This window comes from Protopterus annectens, chromosome 13.part0, assembly GCF_019279795.1.
Source record: "Protopterus annectens isolate FY-2018-M chromosome 13.part0, PAN1.0, whole genome shotgun sequence".
In the NCBI taxonomy this organism is placed as follows: Eukaryota; Metazoa; Chordata; order Ceratodontiformes; family Protopteridae; genus Protopterus; species Protopterus annectens.
This window is the reverse complement of record NC_056747.1, coordinates 936,507,303-936,527,709: the sequence shown is the minus strand read 5'-3', so window position 1 is coordinate 936,527,709 and position 20,407 is coordinate 936,507,303. Positions and strand designations below refer to the sequence as shown.

General features: G+C 39.3%; 2 protein-coding genes across 2 annotated transcripts in view; one reads left to right on the top strand and one right to left on the bottom strand.

Annotated features, from left to right (window-relative positions):
- TUBG1 (tubulin gamma 1) overlaps window positions 1–3,881 on the bottom strand; it is a gene marked incomplete in the record, with an annotated part of 407,143 nt that extends 403,262 nt beyond the window's left edge. The window contains 1 exon segment of the mRNA XM_044054706.1: window positions 3,625–3,881. Coding sequence (XP_043910641.1) covers window positions 3,625–3,673 — 49 coding nt within the window.
- Window positions 3,882–3,972: 91 nt separating this feature from the next.
- RETREG3 (reticulophagy regulator family member 3) overlaps window positions 3,973–20,407 on the top strand; it is a 552,961-nt gene continuing 536,526 nt past the window's right edge. Inside the window, exon 1 of the mRNA XM_044054705.1 lies at window positions 3,973–4,649. Coding sequence (XP_043910640.1) covers window positions 4,393–4,649 — 257 coding nt within the window. The 5' untranslated portion in view covers window positions 3,973–4,392. The remainder of the gene's footprint in view (window positions 4,650–20,407) is intronic.

The following is a 20,407-nucleotide window of genomic DNA, read 5'->3' as shown; positions in this document are numbered from 1 at the left end:
GTATTTGTGTGCAGCAAGTTGGAATACTTCACACTATAGTTGGCTTACACACTGAATAAAATGAAATACAGATAAATTTACTATGGCTGCCTTTTTTATTCCTTTTATTATAATTAGACATCCAAAGAGCACACAAAGTCTCTGTAATTGCCAAGTATGAGGGGCAGTCTATGGATGACGGATCATTTACTCAAGTTAATCATTCTGGCTTTTCAGGACAAATGTGCATTTGTATACAGGAAGTTAAATCATGGCCATAGTAATTTATTTTTCCATTATAATTGGGTATCTGAGGCGTTCACAGTCAAAGTAAAGGAGTAACCAGAGGTTTAAAATAACAGACCCTATCATTTACTTACTTAAATCATTATTATGGCTTTGCAAAACTAATGTATATTTGAAGCAAGTTAGAACACTTTCTTGCTGCCACTATTTGAAACAAAGTTTAAATTACATTACTGTGTGGACATGTTTAATACAAACATCTAATGTGCACACAGTCAAAGTAATTATAACTGCTGGCTGTGGATGAAAGTGACTGATCTTGCTTCAGTTTGCTCAGGTTGAACAGTTAATCTGGCTTTGAATGATCAGTGAACATTTGTGTCTTTGAAATTAATTTGAAATACATTACTATCACTATTATATCTCCTCCTCCAATCAGATATGTCTGCACAAACTGGCTATTACAGTTGGGTATGGAGGCTGTCTATAGCAGAATGACCCTGTTGTCATTAATTTAATTTAAACAGATATTAATCTAATTTTGCTGGATTAATGTGCAGTTGCGTGAAGCGTGCTCTAAATACCTTGCTACAGCCACAAAGTCACAATCAGACATCAGAAGCACATGTACACAATCAGAGTGGTTGCAATTTACGAGTATAGAGACCATCTGTGCATAAAAGTGAACCTTGCTGCAGTTCTACCACAGTTATACAGTCAATGAACTGGCTTGACAGGAGCAGTGTCACACAATGTACCATATTTGAAATGTATTTTGGAGAGAAAGAGTATGGTTATTGTTAGATACCCTGGCATGTTTAAATGTGAAGTGTGCCAGTATTGTAAACATATGGACATTGGTAGGACTTTCCTTTTAGGGAATAGAAAGTTTAGTACTAATAAGAGATACAATTGTAATTCCAAAATGGTCATAAATTTTGCTAAATGCCAAAGATGTGTGGGACTTTATGTGGGTAAGACCAAGTGCAAGTTTAAAGAATGTGTTTACAAACATATTTACAGCATTAACAGAGGGAAAGTTGAAAATGCCCTAGCTAATATATTTTACTTAATCCAGGTCACTCCTTCAACTTTAGAATTATAGATCAGATTTATTAAGATGAAAGAGGTGGCCCACTAGTTTTAAAATTGGACAGGTTAAAACTGATATGGCAAGTCCGGTTAAATGCCTATAAATTTCCCTACCTCAACGATTTGGGTTCAATTTGTCTACTAAAACTGAAAAAGTTTGGATAGATAATAATGGTTTTTGTATTGTACTACTCGTTAATGTGGAAGGGGGTGTGTATATCACATCATTAATGCTTGTCATGTGACTGATGGCAGAATATTTAAATTCAGATGTTTGGTACTGTTATTTGTCTGAAGAAGTTCAATTACTGAACGAAAGCACTTACAATATATTAAATCTCGTACACAAGGTTGCTGTAGCTTTTCTTGGGGCAGGGTACTGTCATTGAGAAGTAAGTTGCAACATTACTACGATCACCATTTTTGTACTCTTCAAATTCAAGAAGGCAAAAGCATATATATGTGGCTATATTTTGAGGGGAGAGGTAAGGAAACATGTTGCATATGTATGTCAGACAGTAACAAGTTTAACTATATTACTGTGGCCATTTTTTCTTTTCTTTTACTGTTGTCCCAGTCTAGCATTAGAGGGGTACAAAGAATGGGGCCATCTTTTGCTAGCATGGGTGAGGAGGCATGGTGTGGAAATCTGTCATCAACTTGAAATGCATTACTGTGGCCATTTGCTTTCTCCCTTTCATCAAAGGGAACGACTTAAGGGGGGAACACTATTCCTAGACAATTCTCAGATTATTGGAAACTTATCTTTTAGTATTAAGCTGCAGACATAAGTTAAGTGATATTTCTTCAATTACTCATGATTTTTGCTCAGGCCATCACTGGCTCTAGGTTCACAGGTAGCCAACGGGCATGCCCTCAAGAAGATAGCAGAGGCCAACTGCCCCAGAGTAGTCTTATTAAGGGACATGCTCAGTCATACAGTGGGCAATTGAAGGTTAAGGAAATCAAATACTGGGCTACAAGAAACCGATTATTATAAGCTTGTAGCCTTAATCATCTCCACCAATTAAGGATTGGGGGGGGGGGTTCTAAAACACAACTCAGAGCATCCAGACCACTACTGTTTCTCGAGGAGTCTACTGGACCCCAGACCCATAGCTTAATTCAGTAAAGTGTTGGCCAGTTAGGGTATGATGAAGTGACAGAGGAAAAAACATGGTGTAAAAAAAAAAAAAAAATTTATATATATATATATATATATATATATATATATATATAAAATTTTTTTTTTTTTTTTTTTTTAAAGATAGCCATCGTTCTAAAAAGAAGCAATCTTGACAGTACTGAGAGACCAGGATAGGGAGATTATAGGGGGGGGGGGACATTAGGAAGACCACTTCCTAGGGTTCCATTTTGCCTAAAGCCAGCCTATAAGTAAGTAAAGATCAAGATAAACTTTACTAACATAAACAGACCATATATCTTGAGATGGCCTGTACATATAATTGCATGCTGTATCCATACAACTACAGCCAACATCTCATACTCACACTGTACCAGATGCAGCTTTTTATAAGATCCAAGAACACAATATGATTTACCCATATGTTTGTTGTTGTTGGTGTCTTTCGGCTTTTGCCCGGTTAGAGGTCGCCACAGCGGAACTCCGGTCCGCTAATGATTGGCAGTTGATTTTCACGTGCCGAGTTGCCTGCCCTGACGCACAACGTTCAACAAAGGTACGCCTGTCTCCACGCAGAAGACGCTCTAGCTGAGAATCGAACCGGACAGCATCTCTTACTGTGAGGCGACAACACTACAGCAGCACTACCACCGCAGATTTTACCCATATGTTTGTACCATGCAGATATTCTGCACCATATCAAGTTTCTACAATTCTAATTTCTATATACACGACTGAGTCTGTCCATTTGGCTTTCCAATTACAGATGCTGCTTATATAGAGCTGCACATTGTTTTAATAAAATACATACAAATATACACACACACACACACAAAGGGGTCTATGGACCATTTAACTGTTCTAGAACAACCTTGTAGATCTTCCTTCCTAAGCTATACATGAATGGATTTTTTTTTTAATTTACCAATTTTGCTACCTACATGTCTTTCTTCTTTTCTTGTTGGCTTATGTACCACTTGTGCAGCTCTTCTCTCTCCGTCCTTCTGTATGTATGTATCTCCTGAATAGGAGCAGCTCAGAAGAGCTACCCAATTTAAAAATATAAATGACATAATAGCCAAGTACACGCATGCAGAACAAGCAGTATTAACACATTTCAGCAACAACAATTAGGCCTTAGCACATCAAAAACATTTACTTACTCTGATTGCCGCACTGACCCAACTGCAGAGTGATGATTTCCCGAGGCATACCGGCACATTCAGTAATTTGAAAAAATCCACCGTTGCCTTCACCCGTTAATAACGTTTCTTACGTCTTTTTATGAACAGCTTCTACAATAACAACACTCAATCCCGCTTAGCAACGGCGCAAACGCGCTAACTTTAACAGCTAACTAACATCTACGAAACAACGAACAAATTCCTACCACATTCTATCCTATTACAGTATTCAGCAGCAGAAATTGGGTCACATGATGCAAAACTATTACAAGTTAACCGCCATATTGTAAGCAATCGGACACTGTAATATGGTATAGCCCGCCCCCGTCTTTAGTAATTGGTGTTGTAGTCTATCAAAGCAGGTTTGCCTTGTTTAGGTCCACCCAAGCGACAACTAGGGATATGTCATTTTGTTACTTTGGGCCCTAATGTGGTTGGAGATGGGATAGGAAAAGGTGTTGGTAGTCAGGGTAATTATTATGTTGTAGTTTATTGGGGTTGCGACGTAAGACTACAAGACACAACTTCACTGTTCATTTTTCCAACAGCGTTTTCAGATTTGATGGTTTCTTCCGTGAGCTGAGAACTGATCCTTTTATCTTTTGGTTTAAAATGTTGTGGCTGCTTGAAGTTCTTTGACAGGTAGCGTTTTGGAGCGCCAATTAACGTTCACCTGCTGTGCTGGGTGCAGGCACTTCAAGCCGGTACTATAGCTGGTGGTTGAATAGCTAAAGCTTTGGAGTGTGGATGTGGTCAATGAAGATGGCGCTATATTGTGACGATACTGCCGAAATGGACCCACCGGTACCAGCGGTTGTGGGCAGTGGTTTGCGGAGCCGTCCGGGTTCGATTGAGCGAGAAAGCAGAGTGCAGGCTGTCAAAGTCCAGATGTTGGAATTGCTGGGCCCCTATGAACCTGTCATGACTTACATTCAATCAGTTTTGGTGTGGGAAAAGCCTGTACACAGTGTGTTGATTCACCTGGTTGTCAACGTTGTTTTCTGGTAAATAATAAAATTCTAGTTACGTTGTAGCACAGTTGTGTTCCTTAAAATGTTGTATTTAGTGGTAGCGGACTTTGAATGGTGAATGTCAGTTGCAAGATCTACATGGTGGTGGGTACTCTAATGGGATCCCTGCTGTAGTGAGTGCCACCATGTGTGGCACTTTTGGAAACAAAATTTGTAGCCTTTCTGGAATACTGCTGAGACAGTAACAAGTGGCTTAAGCTGTTGATGTTCATAGTGAGCCGGTGACAGCTGATGCAGCACCCCGTTACAGTCTTTTGAGATAGTGAATGGTAATATTCCATGTATTTATCTCTGGAAATAAGGGACAGTCACAACGACACATTTATTGGTAGTACTATTGCTAAAGAACAAATTATCTGGCTGGCATTATGCAAAGTTCAACGTTTATCACAGTATTTTACTCGTGACACAAGATCAATGGCATTTGAGGTGTGTGTGTCTTATACTTCCAGATTTTTTCTTCATAATTTTAGTCTGTTCCTCGTAAAATGTGTGGTTTTCAAGCAAATATTGAGGAAGGAACTCACTATATAATGACATGCATTTGATTGTCAGACTTCATATCCTTTTTAAAATGCATTCCAATACAAATCCTGTTATTCAGGCAACTTTCTAAGTTTATAAGAGCAATATTTAAAATCGGACCCTGTTTTGGACCTTTGCCCCCGCCACCCATGAATTTAGACCTTGTCTAGATTTTTTGTACTAAGAGGTTGAGGCTGTGTGTGTGTGTGTGTGTGTGTGTGTGTGTGTGTGTGTGTGTGTGTCTCTCTCCTACTATGGATCTTATGTTTCCAGTCTTTTACCTTCATTTTTTTTGAATGCAACAATGTGTCTAGTTTTGTGTTCTTTGACTATATGCATTTGCGTAAGGTATTATTGGTAGAGGTTTTGTCTCTTTAACTGCTGCATCTATTTTCTGTGTGTTGACTACTGAACGTTTGCAGCAAGTGTTCTTAGTGACCTGAGCTGCACATTTTAACTACTGATGTTTATTTGACAAGTTAATTATGTTTCACAGTATTATTCTATTGTGGTGATTACTGTATTGCTTTGCAGTAAAGGCATTGTGAAAATGGCACAAAGGTCAATATTTTGTACTGTACTATTTCTTTAGTATTAGAGTGTAATTGCTAAGATGTTTTATACAGAGATGTATTCTTATTTTAGGTATTGTGGCCATTTATAGCTTTCTCAGTCCAGTTTTAGACTTGGGCATAACATTGGAGCAACCCTCTTTCAGACCTGCTGATGATACTCAAATGGTTTTGCTATCTTTTGGGATGTCCCCAGATAGTTATGTATGGGGTAAACTCCTCTAGCTCCTTCCCTGTGGAATATGGGGTGCATCAGTACTCCATTCTGCCTCTGCTACTCTTAATGATTTATACGTTGCCCCTAAAGGAGGTCATTATTGGGAGAGGTCATTATTGGGAGAGATTTATTATCAAATACCATCCAACTGTACCTCTGCTTTTCCTCTGATTCCTTTCCTGATTTCACTATATCAAATGAATGTTTGGGGAAAAAGTATACAGTGGGTTTTGTAGAACTGGTTTAAGGTCAAGCCCACAAAAAAAAAAAATGAAGCCATATTTTCTCTTGCTTGTGTCCATTCTTCACTTGTCTGCTCTTTCAGTTAATAGTTTATGGGGGAAATTAGTCGAAATATGCTTCTAGTTTCTGTGATCTGGGCTTACACTTGAGGACCAGGTTTCATCTGTTCTCAAACCATCCTTTTTCCTTCCAGCTTAGGACCAGATCAAGGCAACCTATTTTGACCTTAGTAATATATTCCTGATCAGTCTTATTCCCTCCTCAGACCTAGAAAAAGTAGTTCAGGCCCTAGTTTATGATGTACTTGGAATATTGCACCCCCTTCTGTATTGGACTAGTGACTTGGCTTATCTGCAGCAAGTTTAAAATTCTGCTGCAAGATTATTACATCCCACAACTGGTTATATTACTCTGGTTTTGCAAAATCAGCATTGGCTGCTGATTGCATTTAGATGTGTATTTTAAATCTTCACTGGCATCTTCTGTGCCATTCCCTATGTCTTATAAGTTCATTGGTAGATACTAGGCTGTCTGCCCTAGGGCACTTATAAGCCTAGCCAGAGTGTATTTGGCTTCCGCCTCCCTATTAGGTTAGCCTACTGTGCCTCTGTAAAGTAGGTCGCAGAAGGTACCCTTTTCTGTCCCTCTGTCTAGCAGGGACACAGGAGAGATCCCAGGAGTGAATTTGCGATTTCCCATCCACGCGTCCAAATTTCGCTTGAAGAGGATCAGTGAGGGGCTATGTCTAACATGAATTGGGATTCTATTCCAGAGTGAGGGGAGCCTCTGGGAAATGAATCTGTCCCTCCAGCATGTCCTATTTATTTTTGTCTTGAGGTTTAGGTCCCTGGAGCGTGTAGCTCTAAGGGACTTGGATTTTTTGAGGTGGAGCATGTCCATTAATTCTGGGTTTGACATGGCTTTGTACGTCAGGCATAGATCGCCTCTGAGTAGGCGGTAAGCAACTGAGTAGAGCTGGAGTTTCTTTAATCGAGCTGCATAGGACATCTGTTTGTAGCCCATGATCCTCTTGGTGAGGTACTTTTGGGGTCTCTCCAGTTGCTGCAGGTGTCGGGTAAGGTACATCCCAAAAGGGGCATTGTATTCAATTATGGGCCTGATGAGTGACGAGTAGAGGGGCACAATGACCTCTCTTGATCTAGATGCAAACCCTTTCGTGATAAGGTGGGCTATATAGAAGGTCTTTCTAACCACTTTGGCAACGTGATTATCAAAGGAGAGATTACTATCTACGTTGGTCCCCAAATCTCTAATTACTTCTTCCCTACTTAATGGATTACCAGCTATGTGGTAATTTGTGGGCACCTTGTTTTTCCCAAAGTGGATGACTATGCACTTTTTAGCATTTAGCTTGAGGCCATGGCTCTGGCACCAAGCATCCGTCTCTGTGAGACCCTTTTGGAGGATGCTTGTGTCAGCTGGAGATTCAATTATGGCCCCGAGTTTGTAGTCATCTGCAAACTTTGTCAGCCATAATCCCCCCCCCCCCCGTGTTAGCCTGAACCTCAGAGAAGTACATACCGAACAAGAGAGGTCCCAGAACTGAGCCCTGTGGGACGTCACTTGTAACTGGTTTGCATTTGGACATGGCACCTGCGATTCTGACCATGTGGGTTCTATCTCTGAGCCAGTTTGCAACCCATCTTGTGATATAGGGGTTGATATATAAGCGGGTAAGCTTATTTATGATGCCCGAGTGGGATATTGTGTCAAAGGCTTTTGTGAGGTCCAGGTAGGCAGTGTGGACTACCTTGCCCTCATCTATGGCTTTGGTAACTGTTTCAAATAAATCATCTAGGTTTAAGAGGCAAGATCTGCCTTTAACAAAGCCGAATTGGGTAGGGTCCAGTGTCTGGAGGCTCCCAATGTCTTTGTTTATGAGTTCCATGATAATACGCTCCATAGCTTTACAGACCAGACTAGTCAGGCTTATGGGGCGATAGTTTCCGGGGTCCGTTGTGGCACCACCTTTGTGGAGTGGGACCACTGTAGCTGTACGACATTCTTTGGGTACATATCCTGTAGTAAGGCTAAGTTTGAACAGTGACTTAATGTGAGGGTTCAGTTCTTCTTGGAGCTCATGTAAGACACAGCCTGGGACACTGTCCGGTCCCATAGATGCTGTGTTTTTTGCTTTGGAGAGGGCAGCTTTCACCTGTGCATCTGTGATGTCAGGGAGGTTACATTCAGTTGGGATTAGCGTTTGCTAATTTGGGGGGGGCGGAGTTTGCGCCGAATGTGAGAGTTTCCACCCATGTTCCTGACATAACTAAAGAAGGCCTTGTGATTATCTTTAGTGTCTAGGGCAATTTTTCTTTCGAAACTGGCCTTTGATGATTTTATGAGGGATCGAAGTTTCTTGTTAATACTGATCAGAGATGCCTTCCCTTTTTGGGATTTTGCTCTGTCATGTAGTAGCTTCCTCCTCCTGTTGTATAGCTTATTTATGGCCAGGGTCCACCAGACCGGTCTCCTGTTTTTGGAGGAGTGAGTCGTGGTTTTATTTGGGATAGCAGGATCCATGCATTCCTGCAGGTGCTCATAGAATGCATTTGTAAAGGATTCTGCGGATTGGGCTGTATTATCCTCTGGCCCAGGGGCTTTGAAGGATTCCACCTCAGTCTTGAGAAGTGCAAAGTTGGCTTTTGAGAAATTCTTTAAAGTGATTTCCTTGGCTGATGGGGGGGCACGGGATATGGATGTCCAGGGAAATTTGTTTATGGTCTGATCTTACGAATGACTGGTTTACCTCTGGTGTGGAACATGGAGTCCCCATGTTGGTGATGACCAGGTCCAGTATGTTGTTCCCTCTTGTGGGAGTGGTAACCAGTTGTTCCATTGTGTTAGAGTTTATAAATTCAAGGAACCATTGGGCGAGGGTGTTTGGGCTTGAGTAGTTTTCCCAGTCAATGTTTGGGTAGTTGAAGTCACCCAATAACATAGTGTTTGGAGAGACCTTCATATTCTCCAGTGTTCTCAGGAATGCCAAGTGGGGTTCCTGTAATAGGGAGGGTGTTCTGTAGCAGGCTACAAACTGAAAGGCAGTTTTGCCCGCTGTTGCACATGGATGGTTTCCGATGCTTCGTACAGTGCCACTAACCTGGAGGTGTAGGTATCTTTGATCAATATAGATACTCCCCCTCCTTTTGTGCTTCGGTCCGAGTTTTGGGGCCGAAACGCATGGTATGAGTTATAACCTGGTAGTGCTGGGGTGCTCTCAGGAGCCTTGAACCAGGTTTCTGTTACTGCACAGACATTGATTTTCTCCATACTGAGGAGAGTCTCAAGTGCATGCATCTTGAGGTTTAGACTTCTGGCATTGAGTAGCATTACCTTTAGTTTTTTTATCTTTGGGTTGTCTATGGAGGTGGGTTTGTCCTTTGAGCCTTGCCTAAAAAAAGCACTATGGGGTGGCAAGAGCCTTGGCCAGTATACGAAAGCCTAAGGGTGACAGGTGCAAGCCGTCCCTAGCGAAGCAACGTGGCTTGTCGAGCATGTCATCCCAGGCTGACAGACACTGGATCCCCTTTGAATGACACCAATACTTTAGCCAATTGTTGAAACTGATCATTTTGTCTTTATACTGTGGCATCATTCTTGGTGAGGGCAAGATGCTACTCAAGGTCATGGTCATACCAGCCTGGGCTACATGGTCAGAGAGCACCTTTATGTCTCTTTTCATGTAGTCCAGGGAGGTACGTCTCAGGTCATTCACACCAGCATGGACAATGATGTAGTCATACTTGTACTTGCTTTGGAGTGACCGGAGTGCTTACGTTATGTGGCGGATCCTGGCACCCGACAGGCAGCTTACAGTGACCTTCTCCTTGTTCAGTCTGGTGAGTGGGACGTCAGGGTGCCGGACAATAGAGTCCCCTATAACAAGTGTATTTGGTGTATGTTTGGCCTTAAAGGCTGTGACTGTGAGGCACACTGATTTTGTTAGATATGTGATTTGTGGGTATTGTTGAGGGGTGGCTGTTGCTTGGATATCTGCTTAGGAGGTCTTTGCTGTTTAGGCAGATTTCTATTTAGAGCCTCCGAGTATGTTTTTGTGTGTTCATGTGTTGGGTATGCAGATGCAATAGGTCTGTGTGAGACTGGATTTGTGGTGTGGGTGGTTACCTTTTCCTCCAGACTGACTGTGCCAGTCTTGGGTTGAGAGAGCTCTGCTTCCAGTTTGGCTGTGTAACTGCATCTCTCACATGTATTAGAGTTTGTTGGAAGGAGGCGAGGGTTTGTCTGTGTACATAAGGCAATTGTAACATTGCCTCAAAATTCCCAGATTCACCAGCTGGACTGGAGAGTAACCTTGAAACTGACCCTTGGACATACCAGATTAGTATAGGGAACTGTTTTTTTACTGATCAGATTAGGGAAGGGAACTGATTTTTCACTTGATCAGGAAGGACCAATCTAGAGTCTAATACTTATGAGAAGTCAAGGAGGGTGTAGTGCTTTAGTTAGTTAGTGTTTCCTTATAAGAGCTGAGCAAGTGCAGGGCTTTAGAAAGAGAATAGAGTGATTACTTTGAGAGTTTGAACAGTTCTGAGAGAAAAAGTGAAGAGCAGACTTTGTGGAGCCTGGAATAGTTTAAACCTGTTTAGGCGGTGCTGCCCGATGCTGCTCAATGCGCAAAACCACACAAAAAGAGAGTTGTAGGGTTTTAAGAGAGAGAGATCAAGGAGTTTAGAATTGATCCAAAATGGCCAATAATACTACAGCTTCTAGGTAGTAACTACTCCTCCAGGGACAGGCAGGCTGTTCAGTGTTAACCACTCCCACTGGTGAACACAGAGACTTCCCTTTAGCCCAAGCAAGCACTGGCCTTCTAGAAACTTACAAACAGTTCAGAACAGCAAATCTGTAACTGAACTTTAACTTTCAGAAAGTGGGAAAAAATGCAAGATTTTTTTTTTTTTTTTTCTTTTTGTTGTAGTTTAAAGGTAGCAGAGATACACAAGCAGCAAAATAATCACAACAGTGCAATAAATGACCCCACACTTGAGTGGTAGGCCAAAATCGGGTAAAATGCAGTTTTTAGAGAAAAAAACAATTTTATCGTCTTGGTTATACACTTCAAATATTCAGATGAGCAGCATGTAGAGGCACACCGAAATGTATTGAGGCCTTGTATAAGCTATCTTTGGCATACCTTTCCCAGGTCTTGTGGAACAAGCTACCTTCCCTGATCTCCGTGAGCAATTCTGAGTTCTTTTTTAAGAGGTCAGTGAAGTGCCGTCTGTTAATAAGGTTTTACTGTCTCTTCAGTTAAGCACCACTGAGATAGGTTAAGGGTCTTAAGTACAGTTTCATATAGTCTGTAATACTTATGACAAAATAACAACCAGTATGTGTTTGTTACTAATATCCGCGGTGGTGGTGCTGCGGTAGCGTTGTCGCCTCACAGTAAGACGCTGTCCGGTTCGATTCTCAGCTAGAGCGACTTCTGCGTGGAGACGGGCGTGAATGGGCGTACCTTCGGTGAAGGTTGTGCATCCGGGCTGGCAACTCGGCACGTAAAAATCAACTGCCAATCATTAGCGGACCGGAGTTCCGCTGTGGCGACCCGTAACCGGGAAAAAGCCAAAAGACACAACATGTGTTTGTTACTAATGCAACCATTTATAGGTTCATAGGTAAGTGCTAGCTAGCTGCCCTTGTAGGCCACATTAAGCCTAGGCAATTTCCCTTTTTGTCCTCAAAATAATCTGTTCCAGTTGGTCATAGATTTGCCTTACCCATCCCATGGTCAATACTTGTCTTTTATTCCTACTGAGAATAACTGGGATTATACCATAGATAATTTGAGGGGACCCATGCATGGATAAAGCATTTAGGAGCTGTCTCTGTCCATTAGTAGTACAGGGGGCAGTCCTGGGGTAAATTTTCTGTTTCCCATCTATAAATCTAAGTTGCAGTTGAAAATGGACAGGGATAAACTTTATGTGGATGTAGTCTCCATTCCACTGCAGCAGTATTGCCTGTGAGCTATACCTGTCCTTTCAAACTGTTCTGTTGATGTTGTAAAACAGGTTCAGATCCCTAGACAGAGTATTTCTGATGTCATTTGACTTGCTGATATGCAGTAAATCCACTAGTAATGGGTCGGATTTTTGCCTGAAAGCATTATTATTGGCTACCAGAAAAAAACAAGCAGAGCATACGTCTTTTTCCCCTGACTCCAGGGATAGTGAGGCATATTTCAACCTCACTCTAAATTATGGAAAGTACAACCTGGTATATTTTAGATTTCAAACTTGAGACTATGTAGCAAAGAGTGCATTGCTAACTAATTGTGAAAATGAAGGCTGCGTAACTTGGTTACATTTTACCAGTATACATATGAGTCACGAGGCTTGAGAATTAGTGCATTTGCAATACACAACATAAGTGATGCATTCTAAAGTTTGCACAGTGGTTTGAGAAATAAAGAACTCAGTCGCTCACTGCCACATTTTATTCTATGGTTACAGGACATGTAAGTAATGTAATGTCATCTTTTCATGATTTTCTGAAGCGTTTTTTCTGAGTAGGACTATATGGTTATAATGGCTTAAATGACAGAGCTGAGACATAACTTGCTGCCAAATTGCATTTTCGCACATTGTTGAATTTTAGTAATTGGGCATTTTGCTTCAGGCTGTGGCTCTACCCAGAGACTGTGTGTGTGTGTGTGTGTGTGTGTGTGTGTGTGTGTGTGTGTGTGTGTGTGTGTGTGTGTGTGTAATAAAAATGAATATATATGTACGTGTGGTTTAGAAGTGCCTAATTATTACCAGCTGACATACAGCAGCAGGGTGACATCCTGGTAAAGATGTACCTTGCTTCGCAGAATTGCTTTAGAATGCTTTTATTAATAATTTTGAATAGTTTATTTTTGGAAATTTATGCTGTCCAGTGTTTTAAATTCTCTTTGTTGTGCAGCTTTCACATTGCAAGTTTGTTTAGGTGTAAGTTAGGTTTTATCTTCCTAATAGTAGTCATTACTGTAGTTCAATGCTTTGTTTTAGAAATAATGGATACTTAGACAATTTTTGAAATAGTATTTTGGTGCTATGATTTTAGAGGCATAATTTCTGCTCTGAAATTGGAGCCCGTTAAACTTGCGTCACATCCACTACAATATTCTTAATACATTTTTGTTGTAGACAGAGATACTGAGTACCTTTTTATTGTTTTGAACATTGTTTTACATTCTTATTCTGATTTTTGTCTGCAGAATGCTTGCTATTGTATTTTTTATCAAAACTTTTTACCAGCCTTTTTTGTAATATTTTATAATATAGACAATATTTATTTGTTTGGAGCACTGTTAAAGTGACCTCATTTCAGTCTAAGTCCAGGAATGCAAAGAAAATCAGAATAACATTAAGTGAGCGATAGTAAAAATATAATGTTGATATACTTGTAAAATATCATTGTCAGGTGACAAAAATGTAAAGAGTAGACATAATTCCGATATATGTAATATACAGTAAATCAAGCCATCTTCTGAAGAAAATGAGGTGTCTGTGTGATAGTAACATGTGTGTGCTGCCGAAGTGGGAATTGCTGAATGATTGGCATGAAATATGTTGACAGTTTGTGAGCAGTTGAAAGGAGAAGTTATGTTAAGCAAAATATTGAGTGAAAAGTCCAGATTAGTCCAACAGAACATGCCATGTGAGGGATAGTAAGAGTGATGTGGACAGATAGTGACACTGACATATAGCTCATTTGAGGAAGCAAGCCTTTAAATGAGTCCTAAATTTGGGGTAATATGAGGTGTCTTTATTTGAGGGGGGGATACTTTCCCAAAGTTTAATATTTTTCTTATGTTTGCTGGGGCTTTTCCCCTCGGGTCCCCACTGAAAATGAGTTTGTTTGCAAACTCAACTGGACTAACTGATTATCAAATCTTAAATAAATAATATGTTGTGTAGAGAAGTGGTAATGTGCACAGCAGTGTTTAATTTTGGGGAGCTGCAGTGTAGGGGCAGAGTGGTTGTGGATTTTGGGGAGCTGCAGTGTAGGGACAGAGTGGTTGTGGCTTCTAAGGCTGTAGGAGTAAAATTGCCTAATTAGTATAAGTGCTGCGGGGCCTGGTTGACTAGGAGTTGAAATAGTTGGGATTCTAAAAGGTTGAGTCTAAACAATGATTTGTTTTGCTTTTTTTTTTTTTCAGTACTTTATTGTGATTTTCATTTCGGGGGTCTTGGGAAGCTACACATTTCAATGGTTATTGTTTGACTATGTGTGGAGTTTGTTTTTGATGCTGAGGCTATATTCAAGTTGGGAGAGTAGAATGCTTTTGCTTATAGCTGTTGTGGAGATTTTAATAGTGAGATTTTTTTTTTTTTTTTTTTTTTACAAAAAATATCTGTATGACATCACTTATGACATAGACAATCATACATTTATATAAATGAATACAAATTATTGACATGTTTTAAATTGTAAACATCGTGTATCACATATAATCTTCTGTTAGTCATTATCAATCAAACATTACTCAGCTCATTCAATTCCTGCCCTCCCTTAAACCTCAGTCCTCATCCAAAGTGTTATTCTGCATGAATTTGCTCCTACCCTTTTCTAAAACCTCCAGTTTTTTTATCTCTTATTATATTCACGATTTCTAATATATGATTGGTTTTAGTCTTTGATTTCCATTTTCTAGTAATTGTATTCACCATTGTTTCTTTGTAAACTGCTTATCCAGTCTCTCTTCAGAATCCTTTCTAACCTCCTCTGATTGATGCTTGCAGTTGGCATGCAGTATTTTATATGCCGTACTAATTATCCCATTTTTAATAGCAGCTTCTGTTCTAGATTCTACTAAAAATTCTAGCAGTGCTGGTCTTTCATTTCAAATCCCTCAATTCTTTTCTCTTTGCCTATAGTCTAATTTCAGTACTTGCTAGAGAAGGCAATTTGTAGCCTGCAGTCAAAATGGATTATTGGCCTCTTCCCATTCTATTACCTTTCCCTCTCTAATTATTTGCCCCTAATACCTTGGTTTCTTTTCCAGTTTTCTCAGTAAATTTCAGCCCCCTCCTGCTGTTCTCTGTACTGCTAATTGCAGTCATCCCTATTGGCAGAATCTCCATTCTACATTCCCATGTTGGCTTAGTTCTTAGAATACTTTCTACTGCTTTATGAATATAATGTTATGCATGCCTATTGTTCTTAAGGATCTGCATCCAAAATCCCAGTCTCTCCTTATTTCTTGAGATTTCCCTCTGTTTCATCATCTTCCCTTTCCATTTTGAATTATGGCCTTCTGCTTGTGCTATGTGTAGGAGTCTTAGCTGTGTAGCTCTGAAATATCCATTCAAATTGGGTAATGCCAAACCACCTTGCTCTATTGGAAGGATCAACTTATCCCTCGACTCTTGCCCTCTTCCCATCCCAGATAAAATCCTTCAACTCTGTATTAATTGTTATCCACAGGTTCTCCTCTGGTTGATAAAACTATGCCTGTCCTGTGTATAAAACTAAAGGGACTAAAAACGTTTTCACTGCTTGTGTCTTGCTGTCCATAAAACAGAGCTTCCAGTTTCTCAGTTTTTGTATTCTAGTTTGTTTAACTATAGACTCTTCCCACATCTCCTTAGCTGCAATAACAGAGACCTTTTTAATAGTACTTAATTTTATCACATCCTGATAAATATGGGTATTACTGAACAGATTTATGATTTGTATGTGGGTACATAAAGGCTATTGCCTTTGTTTTATCTTCATTCATGTTGTATCCCAAATAGACTTGAAACTGTTTCAGAATGTTCCACAACACTGAAATGTTCTTTTCTGGTTTTATCAGGTACAAAGTAATCTGCAAATAAAGCCAACTTTTCTTGATTACTATACCAGTTATATCCTTGAATTTCTGAGTCCCTTATTTTCTTTGTCAGTGGTTTTAACTATAATACAAATAACAAAGGGAAAAGGGGACACCCCAGTGAGTTCCTGTATTCAAACAGAATTTATTAGCGAGGACACCCCCCACATTAATATTTGCCTTTAGTCCCTTGTATATCCTGCTAATTAACCTTATTATTGTGTCAGAGAATGCAAACACTTCCATTGCCCTACTCCTAAAATCCCAGCTTACCCTGTTGAATGTTTTCTCTGCATCAAGATCCACCAACAGTAGTATTGTCTTACATTCTGCTTCCCTCTAGATCATCACTGTTCTGTTCATGTTGTCAAATGTTTGCCTCCCATCCACAAAACCCCATTGATCCATATCTATCAATTTTGGCAACACCTTTGCCATTCTTTTAGTTGTTCTAGACATAAACACTTTATAATCCTGGTTTAGAATTGAAATATATCTATACGAAGCTGGATCTGATGGATCTTTACCAATTTAGGTATTGCAGTCACCACAGCTTTCTTCCAGGATGTTGGTGCTTCTCCTCCTTTTAAAGTACGGTTAAAAAACCTTCTAGATCTTTATCACTTTTTTCCCTCCTCGCTTCCAAACTCCAACAGGAATACCATTTATTCATGGTAACTTTCTTGTACATTGGTTATACATCACCATTTTTATCTCCTCTCCTCCTGTCCTGAGCTTCATCTACCTTTACCCCTGGCATATTTCATTCTTTCATAAACATTTCCATTTGTACTTTTTCTTGATTTCCACATTTCTTTGCTTACAGTTTTCAGTAAAATTTCTGAAATATTTCTTAATACCTCTACAGGATCTCTTGTTATTTTCCTTGTTATAGGTTCCCTAAGCTTGGAAACACCCATTTCCACTTTCTGTTGCTTGAACTGTTGTGCTAAAAGCTTTTGTGCTCTGGAGTTATTGTCAAAAAACAATTCCTTTAATAGTAATCATTTAAACTCCTACATATTATCAAGATAATCCCTTATTCTCTCTTTAGCACATTGCACTTGAGCCTGTTTTTGTTCTGTGAGATTCCCCCTATTCAGAAATACTTTAACCTTTGTCATCTCTCTAAGTAATTCTTTTACTACTTATCCGTATCTCTTTTTCTTTTATTTTACCCTATTTTTAAACTCCACTTTCATTTTATCCCACTTACTAGTTATATTTACTGAAGAAATGTCCATCTTCCCTAGTAACGCCTGAAAAATTTGCAGTACCTTCTTCTTCTGGCTTTTCCCGGTTAGGGGTCGCCACAGCGGAACTCCAGACTGCTAATGATTGGCAGTAGATTTTTACAATGGCAAGTTGCCAGCCCAATGCCCAAACTTCAACGAAGGCACGCCCATTCACACATGTCTTTCGAACACCACTCAACCGTGGGGGAGGACATGCGGACTCCACACAAAAGGCGCTCCAGCTGAGAGTCGAACGGGAGTACCTCTTGCTGTGAGGCGACAATGCTACCGCTGCACCACTGTGGCATATTTGAAAAAATTTGCAGTACCCATTCCTTAAATTCCTGTGCAACTGATATGTGGGGAGGTGCCTGTGTCTCATTTTTATTTCATAACCCTGCATTTCTGTTGTAGTTATCATTGGTACATAGTCTGAAATAATTATTGGATGCATATCAAAACTTTCAATTAAATGCACATCTTCCTGTGAAATATAATTTCTGTTTAGCCTAGCCCAGCTGTAGTACCTTGAGTAATATGTAAATTCTCCCCAAGCTCCTACTACTGAATGCACATCTTCCACATCAAATAGTTCATAACAAAAATCTACTCTGTTTTATTATATTTTCCCTACTAGGTTATTGTTGCAAATCAAATTCTAGTCCCCACCAATAAGTGATTATTCCCTGCTGAAAGCCGATTATTTCCCCCAAAATTTTCTTAAGCTCCATTGTAGCAGTTTAAGTGGAATATAAATACATGCCAGTGTAACCCCCCTTGAGTAGTTAGTTACTACTATAAATCTGCCATTACTAACTTTTTTCTACTTCTGTCACTGCATTCAGAGATCCTTTATCAGTTTCACATGCTCACTTATTTCTAGAAGAGTCTTCTGTAGCATAGCTATTTGCACTCTACATTTCTTTTATAGTTTTCTCTTCTTTTTTGTGTATACCTATGAGACCACTTGCATTCAGAGTTTAATATGGAAAGTGTTACCTTTGTGAAAAGAAGTTATTTTTCAGATCTGTTATGTATAACAGCTTTTTGTAATGTCTAGTTTCAGCTTTTGTGTTACATGCATACACTGTTTGGCAGATTGCTCTTTTATACAGTTGTTTCTTGTTGCATTCATTTGAATCTGTGTCACATCTTACTAGACTTATTGTTAAATGAAAACCTTCAACAAATAACACACACCCCAGAACACTTCTAGAACCTATTAATACACACACACAGAACTGTTTGCATCTTCAAGTAATGAAGTTTAACTTTCCTAATAGGAACAATTATCCTAGATTGACAGCTACACTCATAGGCATTAATTGGCCTATAATTAAGGTTATCCGTTCTAAGAAGCATAGTGCAACCTGTCCTTCTACTTACACCAAGTGCTGTCTGTTGTTTTATTTTTAGTTGTCTCCTAGATGTAAAAAACAACTTGAATGCTTTCAACAAACATTATCCTTTAGCCATTGAAAGAAAAAATAATATTAATTTTTATGGGGGGTGATTTGATTGGCCAAAAATAGAGAGTTAACTTTTTTCTTTGTGCAGTTGGGGTGAAAGGAGAAGTTTAAGGGAGGGGTTTAGTTCAAATACCGAGGTATTTAAGAGGTAATGTTTTCTTTGAGGTAGTGTTGTTGTGGTCATAACTCTGTAAAGAGTTTCTATTTGCTGAAAAAAAAAATCCTAGTTTTGGTTTTGTTGGAGCTGAGAAGGAGGATTTTATTGGAGATCTAATGGCCAAGGAATCTCTTTGCAGGTCTCTGTGGAGGTTGAGTATGTGAAATAGCACCATGTCATCTGCACAGAGAAGGGGGGTGAGGCAGGTCAAAGTTCATCTATAAAGATGGAGAATTTGTAGAGGAACAGGGATGGAATCTTGTAATCCTTTTTGAAGAATGATCGATTTGTTTAGGAAATTGAGGTATGACTTTTGACTGGGAAGTGGTGATTGGTGAGGAAGCAAGGTAGATAACTGAGACATGCTCCTATTTGTAGTTGGTGAAGGAAAAGAATAAAGAAATAACATTGCAAGACATGGCATCACCAACCGCAGGTTAAGGAATAAATAAGGCAAAGTGATATTTTAAAACAGACAAGTATTTTCATTGCTGGCTACCATGTCAAAGAAGTGATTGTGATCAAACAAGCTTGCATTAAGGATGTAGCTTAGTCTAGTAAGGGAAAAGGTACATTCCTGATGTACATAATGAATAAGCATATGGAAATGTCCTACCAAAATATGAGCTACGGAGTGTGCATGACTTTTTCCAGGCACTTCCCAAATTATCTGCGTTATTAAGTTTTTAATTTGAGACAGTACATTATAAACATGGACAGTACCAAAAATATGCACTAAAGTCAACATTTAGATTAGAGGGATGCTTAAAAAATAAACAGCTTTTTTGGGGGGAATTACATATGTATTATAAAATATCATGAACTGATCATGCAAATGCTTGATTCCAAAGTAGATTCTCAAATTAACATTGAAGAAAATGGGGGAAAAGTTTATTCCATTAAGAACAAAGTAAGTATATGTTTATAAATTAGTTACAAAACAGCCACTGGCTTAGGTTTGGGTATTTTGTTTAATTTGTGATCAAAGATCATATATAGGAAGGTCAAGAAATGTTTATAGTACTTTTATGTCCTAGTGATAGCTTACAGTAACAATACATTTCAAAGGCTAGTGTGAAATTTTAACCAAAAAGGCAGCTACTACAAAGGGCTTGAAAAATGGAAAATTTATGACTGGAAATCATTTTGCTTCCTAAAAAAGGTTTGAGTGCAAATCGTTAGGCTGGACAAACTAGCCAGTTTTAATAAGCCCTGTTACCTTCAGTAGGCTTTGGATCGTTTAATAAGATTTAATAATAATTTATTAAGTTTAAGCTTAGAAAGTGGATTACATGAAAGATCTTGTCATTGTAATCTAAAGAAGGTAAACACTTAGTTCATAATTCCTGTAAAGTAGGTAACCAGATGTTGGAATCATTAGGCAGAAGAGATTTAGAAGTTTAGAAGATTTAGGCATAAGAAAAGTATTGTGCAATTGGGGATTTTAACCCCCTCACATGTTTCTGGGA